The 13,119-nt window shown below is 44.9% G+C and overlaps 1 protein-coding gene across 2 annotated transcripts in view; it reads right to left on the bottom strand.

Annotated features, from left to right (window-relative positions):
• Nucleotides 755-13,119, bottom strand: part of MYRIP (myosin VIIA and Rab interacting protein) — a 221,091-nt gene continuing 208,726 nt past the window's right edge. For both annotated transcript variants that reach the window (XM_018038374.1, XM_018038375.1), the window contains 5 exons: nt 12,849-13,010; nt 8,053-8,157; nt 7,880-7,940; nt 6,361-6,479; nt 755-2,916 (listed from right to left, as the gene is read on the bottom strand). In XM_018038374.1, the coding sequence (XP_017893863.1) occupies nt 2,884-2,916; nt 6,361-6,479; nt 7,880-7,940; nt 8,053-8,157; nt 12,849-13,010 (480 nt within the window). In that variant the 3' untranslated portion in view covers nt 755-2,883. The remainder of the gene's footprint in view (nt 2,917-6,360; nt 6,480-7,879; nt 7,941-8,052; nt 8,158-12,848; nt 13,011-13,119) is intronic.

Here is a 13,119-nt window from a genome sequence, read left to right as displayed (position 1 = left end):
TGACATTTGTCTCTCTTTGTCTGATTTACTTCACTCAGTATGACCGTCTCTAGGTCCATCTGCTCTTTGCTGCTGTTTTATCCCCTCATTCATTGCAGTTTTGTTGTGGGCTCCTACTCCCATCCAGGGATGGGAGAGGCCAGTGTGTGAGCAGGCCAGCCTCAGAGGACCAACAGCTGCCTCTGAGCCTGTGAAAGGCTCTGAGAGAGTCACTGCCCTGCTTCCCACTCAGCCACACAGTCCCCGTGGAGGTGGGAGCGGCTTTTCCACAGGCGTCCAGGCTTCCCTCCAGGGTCTAACCCAGGGTTCTCAGACTCGGCACCATTGGCCTCTTGAGTTGGATGACTCTGTTTGGGGAGCTCCTATCCTGTGCGCTGGAGGGTGTTTAGCAGCATCCCTGACCGCTGTTTACTCTGTGCATGTCCTGCCCCCAGTAAGTTGTGACAATGTCCCCTGAGGCACAAGAATCACACTGCCCCTCCTCCTGCTTTGAGAACTGCTAGTCTTATCTGAGTGACCCCTCAGTAGAGGTGGTTCTGGGCAAGTCTGTTCTCAGGAAGACAAGCAGTGGAGAGGTGAGTGGTATAACCAGAAGGAACATGGGGTATGGGGCAACCATGGCTTTGAATCTTGGCCCTGCCAATGACTAGCCATTGACTTCCCTACCCCTTCTTCATTCCCAGCCTTCTGTAACCAAAAAAAACAAAAACCAAACAAAACCAAACAAAAATCACACACCCACAAACATTATTTTCATAAATGACTTTTACTTCTTTATCATTTTTCTTGACAGTATTTCTTGGCAATGTGCATATAACATGAAGGCAAGCATACTTTCAGAAGTCATCAAAGATATGGTCCTATTGGCCTGATTTTCTTAAACCTTTAAAATATTTTCATTTATAAAAATTAATCTAAATATAAATATTGACACTGAAGATCAAAATCACTTGATGACAAAATAATTCTTCTGGAACTATAACATATGCTTATGGATTTTAATAGTAAATTAAATCTTTGCACTTATTTGGCACAAGGAAACCTTTATAAAAATTCAAATGCCATAGAGCAGGCTTCTTCTTCATCTTTTTTTTTTTTTTTTTTGCAAGGCTTACACAGTACACATTTTTGTCAAGGAAAACTGAATATTTTAACACTGTAACACAACAGTAGTTGCTTTTCATGCCTCTTAAAGAAAACGCTCTATTTGGAACTCAGATCTTTTTTGTTGTGTTTTAAAATTGTGTATTTGTTTGCTTTTAACCACACCAACAGAACAAAAAGCCAAAGATTTACTTTATTTCAAAGGACTCATTTCTGTTGGATAACACATACACAGCATCAGCAAGGAGTGTTACTGGAAGATAGGTAGACCCCCATCAGGAATGGATCATAACACACATTTCAGCAGCAAGTCAGGTCTGGAAATGTGCACAGCAGCAAAAGAACATAGAAGTTGAAAACAACACAGAATGAGGCTTTGTCAGGCGCTCAAATTATACTTAGCTTAAAGGTCTGATTTTGGCAAATTAATCACTCTGGCCCTCAGTCTCCTCATCTGAAAAATGGGGATAGGATACCCACTGAATAGGGTTGCTGTAAGGATTAGAATGATAAGTCTATCACCTCCTTCAGAGCGGTCCCTTCATAAACATCAGTCATGCTATTCCTTTACTTCTGGTCTTATACCTTCTTCCTCGGATTCAAGATATACAAGGAGAAAATTTTTTAAAAAGTTGCTAATACTCAATTAATTGAGTGAAATTCCAGTTCCATTTGCTTTTATAAACACACTCTGAACAGTCATGCGTTTGAGACCACACAAGGGGAGTTAGCTTCAGCTCTTGCGTCTGTTGAATTCATAGCTTGTCCTTGCTTTATTCAGACATGCAAGTTTTCTCAGGGTGTTCCTTAACCATTTTTATCTTCAGGGTCATCTAACTACTTCAGCTGAATATTTACGGGGAGGTAAATTTTGGAGTACAGCATTTCCTTGTGTGGTTGTATTCTGCAATCATCCAGTTACCTAAAACCTCATTTAGACGTGGTCATTGCTAAACCACATCTTACTGATTCTGGACAATGCACTAAAGTTAAGCCAATGGTGGGCTTTCTCAGGCTCCTCTCCCCTTCAGAGCGGGGAGACTCTCAGCAAGTCCAAGGAAGAGCCCTGAACTCTCGATGAGACATTGTTTCAGACAGACCTGGGCATGGCACGGGTGAGTGAGAGCTTTCTGTCCTGTGGCTCCTGACTGTAAAGTGATGGGAGGAACTGGTGGTGTGGTGGGTGAGAAGCTAGCAGGAATGAGGCAGCTAGAGGGAGACTGATAGTTGAGGGCTCCCCAAGTTAGACAGTCTCTAGTGCTCACTACAGGGGCATTTCACTTTTCTCCTAAGCATTTGTGGGACAGACATGCCTGTGAGAGATGAATAAGAACTGATGACTTAAATGTTAATACCCTTCCCTTCACTATCCCCTGACCCCAGCACTGTATTTTGGGACAAATTGTTGACATGTAATTCTAGTTGAATCAAAAGGGTAAAAATAAAATAAAGCCTTAAAGACAACACACAGTAGCAAAGTGAACAGGGCAAGGATGCATCTTGAGAACAGGGAGCTCTGCTGCTGGAAGCCAGCGTCTTGGTTTTCTGTCTTGGGTTCCCCTGGGAGCCTAAGGCAGAGAGTAGGCGAGACCTTGGTGCTGACGTCTGGGTCTGCTTTCTGGCTGAGGTATCAGGACAGCCCTGTGCAGGGGAGCGCTGCGGCCTCCCCAGGCCCTCTCCTCAGGTGGAAATCCGTACAGTAATTAGATGGCTGTTGGGTCAAGGCACTGTCGTGTACGGCCGGAGGCAGTGGGTCACTGGCAGTGGAGTTCCATGGTGCTAATACATCACAGCAGACTCCAGGGTGGGCTCCTGAGGTGAGAAAAGGAGCAGATGCAATCAGCCACTTGGTGAAAGCAAGGCGAGGCCATCAGCAATGTCAGCTGCTTTTTTATGTCATAAAAGGTATGCGTGCCCATTGCCCAGTGAAACAGTTCACAGTACTCAAAAAGTGATGCATTTCTTACATGTACTTCTTAATCCATCTGAAATTCATTTTGGTGTATGGAATAAGACAAACTGATTCCCTTCCGACTACATCCCATTGGCTAATTTGCCAAGCACAGTTTTTTTTTTTTTTTTTAAATTATCTATACCTTCTCTACTGGTTCCTAAGGCTTAAAAAAATCATAAAACAGATTTTCGTATGTGCCTGTATCTATTTCTGAGCTTTCTATTCTATTTCATTAATCATAAATTTCTTTACAGGTTTTAATTTATTTAAAAATCTGGCAGAAAAACCATTTTAACGTTGCAAATTGCCCTTGTCTATTCATTCATATTTATTCCCAGATGAACTTTAGTTCCAAGAAAATCTCACTAAGAATTTTATGAGAATTAAACTATAAATTAATTTAGAAAGAAACGAATTTTTTGTGGGATTTTTAGTCATTATCTCAGTATTAAAGGTCTCATTGCATGCCTGTAAAATTTATCTGGTAATTTATTATTTAAAGTACCCCTGCATTTAATTTGCTAATATTTTATTTAGCATGCCTCACCTCTCTGAAGAAGCACTACTGGTGTGTGATTTGTATGTGTCTGTGTGTGTAAGTAAGCATGGAGATGTGTACACATTTACCAGCCCCATCAGGCTTTGGTTGTTGGGGTTTTAACAGTTTCAGAACATGTGAGATTATTTTGAGGATTGGGGTCACAGAGGATAGTTTTATACTTTCTACCTGTGGGAATTTATTGAGGCTTTCTTTGTAGTCGGTATAAAATCAGTTTTTATAAATGGCCCATTGATGTTTGTAAAGAAAGTGAAAGCTCTGTTAAGTATAAAGTTAGATATGTTTTTTAGATATATTTATTAATTAAAGCTTAATAATTACACTATTCCAAATTATCTAATTTGTACATATTTCTGGTGTACTGGGCTTCCAAGGGCTGATAAGAGAATTTTAAAGTCACTAACCATGGCACATTAAATTGCGTTGTTTGCCAGTTCAAGAAAGACTTGTGATTTCCTTTATTTTATCAATATCTAAACATGCTCCCTCACTGTTTCTTCTGTGTGCTTCTTGCCTTGGATACTACTTTGTTTGAAAGTAGCATTCCTGCCCTTTCTTTTTTGTTTCCATTTATTTAGCAAATATTGTCTATCCTTTCATTTTTAACCTTTCTGTGTTATTTAAAGTTAATTAATTAAAAAAAATAATTTACTGAGGTGAAACTCACAAACATAAAATTAACCATTTAAAAATGAACGATTCAGGAGCATTTAGGACATTCTCAATGTTACATAGCCACCAGCTCAGTCAAGTTTCAAAACATACCCTCACTCTACAGTAAAACCTCTTATCCTTAAGCATTTCTTTCTATGCTCCCTCCCCAGAGCCCCTACTGCTGCTGCTGCTGCTGCTGCTAAGTCACTTCAGTCGTGTCCGACTCTGTGCGACCCCATAGACGGCAGCCCACCAGGCTCCCCCATCCCTGGGATCCTCCAGGCAAGAACACGGGAGTGGGTTGCCATTTCCTTCTCCAGTGTGTGAAAGTGAAGCCGCTCAGTCGTATCCGACTCTTAGTGACCCCATGGACTGCAGCCTACCAGGCTCCTCTGTCCGTGGGATTTTCCAGGCAAGAGTACTGGAGTGGGGTGCCATTGCCTTCTCCAATGCATGAAAGTGAAAAGTGAAAGTGAAGTCCCTCAGTCGTATCCGACTCTTTGCAACCCCATGGACTGCAGCCTACCAGGCTCCTCTGTCCATGGGATTTTCCAAGCAAGAGTACTGGAGTGGGTTGCCATTGCCTTCTCCGAGCCCCTGGCAACCACTTATCTATGGAAGGTAATTTATTTATTGTTTTATTTTTAAAATAATTTTAAGAGAGGGGGACCTGGAGCTTTATTCTCTGTATTTTTTTTTGTTTTATTGAAGTATAGTTGATTTACGGCATTGTATTAGTTTCAGGTGTAGAGAAAAGTGATTCAGGTATATATGCGAGCCTCGGGCTCAGTCGCTCCAGTCGTGTCTGACTCTGTGCGACCCTATGGATTGTAGCTTGCCAAGCTCTTCTGTCCATGGGATTCTCTAGGCAAGAATATTGGAGTGGGTTGCCATGCCCTCCTCCAGGGGATCTTCCTCACCCAGGTATTGAACCCAAGTCATGTCTCCTGCATTGGCAGGTGGGTTCTTTACCACTAGCACCACCTCGGCAGCCCAGGTGCATGTATGTATATATATTTCAGGTTCTTTCCCCTTATAGGCTGAGTTCGGCTCCCTGTGCTCTATAGCAGGTCCCTCTTGGTTGTCTATTTTTATATAAACTAGTGTGTATATGTTAATCTCAAACTCCTAATTTATCCCTCTTCCCCACCTCTGACTTTCCCCTAAGGTAATTTATTTTTAACTGTCTTATTTATAACAGATTCCTCCCCTGGCCCTAGTGGTCTGCCCTTTTCGAGTAATAATGCATCTTTTTAGGTCTTTGCAGTAATGGCCAGGAGCCAGGTAATTGGACTTCGGAAGGTCGGGGTAATGGCTCGCCAGTGCAGCGAAGGCAGTGGGCAGCGCAGTTGCCATCTGGTGCCTAAGAGATGCAGTAACTTGTTACTCAAAAGAGCACGCCCTCCACTGTGCCATTGCCTGGTGTCTGTGTGCTCACGACACAGGGACAGTGCGGGGGCGGGGGTGGAAGGGAATGGAGCAACGGGTGATGCATAAAAGGCGACCGAATAGGTTTGCCTGTGCTTCAGTCTTGTCACCAGCCATCTTCTGCCCCCTCAGCATCATCAGTATCCCAGGGACAGTTCAGCCGGATCTTTACCTCCCACGTAAGCAGCATCCAGCATTTGCAAAATTCTGAAGCGCGTGTTGGTATAATCCCTTAGCCCTCTTACATGATCTCCAGGTTTATGCAAAGTATCCATTATCCCTTCCTTTGCCACATTTATGGGCAGCTGCTGACTTTTTTGTAGGAACACAAGTATTTAATGGCTAACAAGAAATTTAAGGAAGAGTGAATATGAACCAAAAGCAGAATAAAAACTGGTACAGTTCAATCAGACCTTACATTTTGTCTACATGTTTTTATTTCTCTTATAGTAAACCTGGTTCTGAAAAGGAGCTGGAGATAGAGCTGAGAGAATGTATTCACATACCCAGGAGTTTAGCAATATAAGGAACCCTGTCATTTAACCAACAGACCATGAGATCATGCAGGAAGTTCTGACTGGGCATCTACAGAAAGAATGGCTGCAGAATGGAGGTGCCATCAATAATGAAAGTAACTGGCATTAAGACAGAGATGACTTACTATCAAATCCTTGGGGGTGCTATTCCTTCCTTTAGTCCCGTTTGTTGAGGAGTCTTGGAGAATGAAGTTGCGGTTAAATGTTTTAATGGTGGTTGTTGAAGATGCCTCAATTTTTTCAGCTAAAAGGAAACACATAGGAATAAGTATCATCTGGAAGCTGGACTGATGGTTAAGGAAGAAGGAGCAGCTGTCCAGTCTACCAGATTTTTGTTCTAGACTTGGCATCTCATTCTGGGTCCATAGGTCTGACTGTGGAAACAGTTTGTGCTGTTTATTTATTTTGGGGTAGATCAAATAAACCAAGGCATCATTCATTGGTGGCTTTCTGGCAAAAAGGTAGCTTGGAGATAATCCAATACAGTCTACTAACTCTTATTTGCAATTCTGAAATATAAAAGGCTCAAAAAAAAAAAAAAAAGGCAAATCTTTATCACTTTGGAGTCAAAACAGCCTAATGGCAAAACCTGACGTAAGCTGACAAGTGGCCGTTTCAGGTCCTTGTCCCACTCACAGAGCATGAGCATTCTCATACTTGGCTGCAGGGCTACTGATGTGTTTATCAGACACTATGCGACACCACGGGGAGGGGGCTGTCAGGAAGCACACAGCACACAGACCGCATTACCTTTCTAATGTCCAAATGATTCTGAAACACATAAAGACTCAAGGCTTTCAAAGTAAGAGCTAATGGATCTGCAGTACATTTTAATTGTTTGGGGCTCCATGGAATATAAAGTAGGCATTCAGTAAATGTTTGTTAAACAATGAAGGGTAGAGCCAGGACTCAAACATGTATCCACCGACTTTCCACTCTTTTACTTTGTAGGTCTAAATTTTTAGTTTGGCATCCCCACTCTGTGGCTTCTGAATCCAGGGAGATGGTTGAAAACAACCAGTAGATAAGGGTGATGGGACTGGCATTACTGGAATCCCTCTAAGTTGGGTTAGATGCCCTGAGTTAGATGCTTTCGGCGTGTGCTCAGATCTCCCTGATGGTCACCGTCCCAGCCCACTCTGACAGCATCCTGCTGCAGGCACCACCACTCTCTCTTAGCCCATGAGTGATGGTCAGAAGTACCAGGGAGTCAATGTCCCTGCCCAAAATAACCTTCAAGCAAAGATGAGAGTTGAAAAACCTCATCTTCCTAATTCTTTGAGCAGGAAAGTAGGAGATATGGTTAATACTGTCTCCCAGAAGTCCCCATCAGGGTTTAGCATCATTTGCACAAAGAAGCAAACTATTAATACTAATCAAAGTACACTGTATTGGCTTAATTTCCTTCCCTGAATCATTTCTCTCTTCCCATATCCGTGTTTCTTGGAGTTACCTCCCACACCACAGCCTTGTCCCAGGGTCTGCCTCTTGGAGGAATCCAGATCAAGACAGACTCTCCACAAGGGTAATTCAGGGTGAAAACACCTCATTAGATCTGGTCCTCAAACTCAGATCTCTGAGTTACTCTAAGTGAATGAGCCAGGCTTGATTCTTGGGTGGCTCTGTGGTCTGATGTAAGCATACCTTTCACTGGTGGAGCGGGCAGTTTCCTCCTCTGCTGCCTCGATGTGTCTATGGTTTGTACCTACAAACGGAACACAGGCATCAGTACGCCTTTGTGAAGCCACAGGTGTTTTATCTTCTGCATTTTCCAGGTCATGCGGTATTCCAGCAGATGGAGTGAGGGACAAACTCACCTGGTTCCTTTGCTTCTGGTTTCGTTTTCTGGTGAGGCGCCCACAGGGTGCTATGTTCAACCCTGCATTGGTCAGGGCTGAAATCCGGCTCTCAATATCAGAAATCTTAATGCAACAGAAAGACAGAATCAGTAGGCACAGTGTCCAGGAGGAGAGAATCTTTATTAGAAGTGTTATGAAGCTATAGAAAACAAATCTGCTTTGATATGTGCTCATTCATTCATTCATTGAGCTTCTACCAGGCACGTCTCTACCTGGTACTGTAGTGGAGAAAATAAACCACGGATCCCTCTTTGTAAGTTCAATTTTCCAGTTGTTAGCTCTAGAGCATGTCACCCCTGTCAGAGGTCCCTGAGGGATAAATGGAAGCCTGGGGCATGATGGGAACCCTGGCCCAGGGCCACCGGGCTCAGCATAGGGGTGGGGGTGCGGTCAAGGAGGGCTTCCCTGGGAGGCAACACGCTGTGAGTTTTGAAAGGCAAGTAGGAGCTGGAGATCCACCTTCCTTCTTCCATGACTCCGAGTTCAAAATCACAGCACCAGGTCTTAGGTGGAGGCCCAGCAGCACCTGATTCAAGTCCGTTTCCTCTATGAAGAGGCCAAGTGGCTTTGAGAAACTCCCTCCAGTCTCTGGGCACTGGTTTCTTTCACTATAACACCGGAAGGTGAGAAGGAGCTCAGATTTCTTCTCCAACCATTTGTCTTAAGGTAGATACAGAGAACAAGAGTCCACTCAGTGCTAGGAAAGAATCCCCGTCCGTCCATGTCCCCAGGGGTGAAGAAGACATGGTCCCTGCTCTTAGAAAAGGGCATCACTGTGTACCATCACCATGCCAAGTGCTTTAAATACGTGAACGCACTCATGCTTCGGTCATAATCCTGTGACGCAGGTACCGCCCTCTTGGTTTTACAGACGAGGAAACTGTGGCTCAGAGGGATGAGTGACGCACCCAACATCTCACAGCAGAGCTCAGAATTAATGCCAGTGCCCACGCCCACACCATGCTGCCCCATCCTCAGAGCCCTCTTGCCAAGACCTGGCATGGGGGACACTGGAGGAGGCAGGAGCAGGCCGGCAGACCTAAGGGAGGAGGCTATGACACGGCCTGAGTGTGCTGGGGCATCAGACCGGAGACCTGAAAGCAGGCCCGGCCCAACGTGTGGGCCCTCCACCCCGACGTCTTCACTGCCTTCCCTGTCAGTTGCTCAGTCGTGTCCGACTCTCTGTGACCCCATGGACTGTACCTGGCCAGGCTCCTCTGTCCATAGAATTTTCCAGGCAAGAGTACTGGAGTGATAGCTAGGACACGGGAGAAACCTAGATGTCCATCGGCAGATGAATGGATAAGAAATCTATACACAATGGAATAAGGTACCTATACACAATGGAATATTACTCAGCCATAAAAAAGAATGCATTTGAGTCAGTTCTAATGAGGTGGATGAAACTGGAGCCTATTATACAGAGTGAAGTAAGCCAGAAAGAAAAACACCAGTACAGTATATTAATGCATATATATGGAATTTAGAAAGACGGTAACGATGATCCTATATGCGAGGCAGCAAAAGAGACACAGATGTAAAGAACAGACTGTTGGACTCTTTTGGGGAAGGTGAGGGTGGGATGATTTGAGAACAGCATTGAAACATGTATGTCACCACATGGGAAATAGATGACCAGTGCAAGTTCGATGCATGAAGCAGAGCGCTCAAAGCCAGTGCTCTGGGACAACCGTGAGGGAGGGGCTGAGGAGGAAGGTGAGAGGGGGGTTCAGGATGGGGGGACACAAGTGCGCCCATGGCTGATTCATGTCACTGTATGGCAAAAACCACCACAGTACTGTAAAGCAATTATCCTCCAATGTAAATAAATAAATAAATTAGGGAAAAAAAGAATATTGGAGTGGGTTGCCATTTCCTTCTCCAGGGGATCTTCCTAACCCAGGGACTGAACCTGGGACTCTTGCATTGCAAGCAGATTCTACTATCTGAGCCACCTGGAAAGTCCATTGCCTCCCCTGTCCCTAAGCTATTTCGTGCTGCGCAAGACAAATTCTAATTCCGCTGTCATTTACGGAGGGCTTTTTTGGATGAAGCCTATGGAGAAAGCTGCTCTAGGAAATGCAGAGAGAAGGTCTGAAAGGGCGGCAGATATGGGAGATGCTTCCCCTATCCTGGCAGTCTTACTCAGAGAAGGAGGAGGAGGCAGCTAAAGGCCAGGACAGTGGCAGCTGGTCAAAGAGCACTAGTGAAGCTGCCCAGCAGCCAGTCCCCATCAGGGGCCACTGTGCAGCCCTTGTCCCTCCCTGCCCCCCAGATGCCTTCCTATTCTGATTCCTCAAATTTCACACTGAGGAGGGCATTCCCTTGGTTTAGAGACAAATAGATTGCTAATAAACTTGTCAGTCATTAGCAACTGGTGTGAGTGAGACGCCCACACTCTCTCCTGGAAGCAGTTTTGATGGAGGGATTTGCTCAGAGGGCTCTGCTCAGAGGGCTCCTCCCCTTGAAGACAGCAAGTTGCTGATCTCCTGATTTGCTGACTGCCAGGCTCTGGAATAAGAAGGGTTAATTTTTCCTGCTTTAGTCCATGGGCAAAGGATGAAGAAAGAGGAAAGGAGATTGCTGAGGGTTGGTTTTGCCTGCATTTTATCTATCTATCTATCTGCCTATCTATCTATCATTTTCTGTCTAATTGTGTTCCATTTATTCCTAAGACTGAATATCCAGGGACCCTTAACCTCACTCTTAACAGAAGGGGATGACCATTTCAGTTCTGAGTTTTCTGGGAGCCAAAACAAAAAGATCAGTGTAGGACTCTGTGTTCACAGATAAAGACCAAGTATTTAGGAGAACAGCTTTTCCTGGTATTAAGAGTTAAGAGAGACTTTTCCCAGGAATGCTCACAGAGGTGACCCTGCAGGACACAGTGGCCAGCTGTTCTTAGCACACTGCCCCGTGGATGGTCCTGCAGTCTCCTTGAGCACCGGGCTAGCCTGTCCCAAAGGTAAACTCCAAGGTGAAAGCGTCCCCGGAATCTGACCTAATCTAAGAACATAATTCAGCACATCTACCCTCCAGGCCGGCTTCCCTGGTGGCTCAGAGGTTAAAGCGTCTGCCTGCAATGCGGGAGACCTGGGTTCAATCTCTGAGTTTGGGAAGATCCCCTGGAGAAGGAAATGGCTACCCACTCCAGTATTCTTGCCTGGAAAGCCCCATGGACAGAGGAGCCTGGCAGGCTATAATCCATGGGGTTGCAAAGAGTCGGACTCAACTGAGCTGCTAAACAACAACAACAAGGCACATTCAAACACATGGAAAATATATATTTTGGATGCCAGGATTTTCTGCCATAAAACATGGCTCCAGTAATTTAAGCCTAGAAAAATTTGGAAGCACAAATAACTAATTATCCAATAAAACCCTCCCAGTCATCCATAAACCATATTACTTCCTGCCAAGCCATTTGAGAAATATTTGCTGCAAAATACACCCCCAGAAAACAAATGATTTGATTCTATTTTATATCACACTGACTATAAATTGATTAAATGTTGAGGGGCATTTGTGGGAAATGATTTTTATTTGAGGTAATAAACAGTCAACAGGGTCATATGTGATGAGCGCATTCCCAGGCCATTCCTAGCACAGAACTGGTACCCTCCCATTCTCAAGAGTGCTTAATGGTATCAGCAGTTGTGATTTTTGACTCTTTAAAATAGAAATGTTTATTTAAAAATAATTATCACCCAAGACTGTTATCATCTCTGTCCAGAGATGGTTTCTACTGATGCCCATTCTCCAAAGGATGCAAGTTTTGAGATGCAGGGTCTACAGAAATATCAGCGAACCAGGGATCTACACTGAGCTCATGCTGCAGAGACCAGCATTTTTTGTGGGTCCCGGAATATGCATATGTTCACAGACCCCAGTCTGAGAATCAGTTACTTAGTCCACAGTTGATTCTGATCCAGAATCAGAGGCCAAGAGGCTATCCATGAAAACTGCAAACAAGCATCTTCAGAAAGTTACAGATAATATAGTAGTTAGTTCTAAAACAGCCACATTGAAAATCATGCAAAATACTGGTCTAAGAATTCTACACTTCATTTTCCATTCATTTATTCCTCTCAATGTTATTGGGCCCCAAACCCATGTTAGGCACTAGACTTATGGTGTTAAGCTAGATAGCCAGAGTCCTGTTCTCAGGAAACTTTCAGTCTATCGTGGGGAACACTGGCATTAAATAGGTAATCAATAGTGTGATAAAGGTTAGGGAGGCTGGTCTTGGGGTGGGGTGGGAGCCTCTATAGCAAGGGTCAGAGAATTTGTCAAAGAGGGAGATGGCATAGGTTTGGAAGACAAATATTATCAAGGCTATAATTCGGGGAGAGGAGGGCTGTACTTTGAAAAGGAGGATTTGGTGGCATCCTGGGAGGACCATCCTGGGAAGGCTTCCCTGGTGGCTCAGACGGTAAAGCATCTGTCTACAATGTGGGAGACCCTGGTTCGATCCCTGGGAAGATCCCCTGGAGAAGGAAATGGCAATCCACTCCAAAACTATTGCCTGGAAAATCCTACGGACAGAGGAGCCTGGTAGGCTACAGGCCATGGGGTCGCAAAGGGTTGGACATGACTGAGCGGCTTCACTTTCACTTCACTTTGAGAGGACCATGTCCACGAAGTCTGCTGGAGATGGCAGGAACGGACAGATACAAAGGCTTAGAGATGACTCTAGTGGGAGATGAGGTACCCCCTCTTTTTGCCTCTTTTTGGGTGTAGAGGAGAGCTCTTACCTGGATCTCGGCGTGATGGACCTGGGCCGCTGCCGTGGCCACTTGGTCCTCCAGGTCTGCCAGCTCGGTCTCATCCGTGCCGCTGTGGATGCACCGGGCGGCATCCTCTAGCTCGCTCAGCTGGCCTTCAAGTCCGTACACAGTGCCTGCAGCCAGGTACACCTGCAGAGGAGGCATGGCCTTTGAGCTCAGGCCTGTGGGCCCGGGACTGGTGGGGCCCTTTCAGGGGATGCTACAATTCAGGGGAGTGAGAAAGAATTAGACTCAACGT

The sequence above is a fragment of the Capra hircus genome, chromosome 22, assembly GCF_001704415.2.
Source record: "Capra hircus breed San Clemente chromosome 22, ASM170441v1, whole genome shotgun sequence".
NCBI classification, from domain to species: Eukaryota; Metazoa; Chordata; class Mammalia; order Artiodactyla; family Bovidae; genus Capra; species Capra hircus.
Note: the sequence above shows the minus strand (reverse complement) of the source record. Positions and strands in the feature narration are given on the sequence as shown.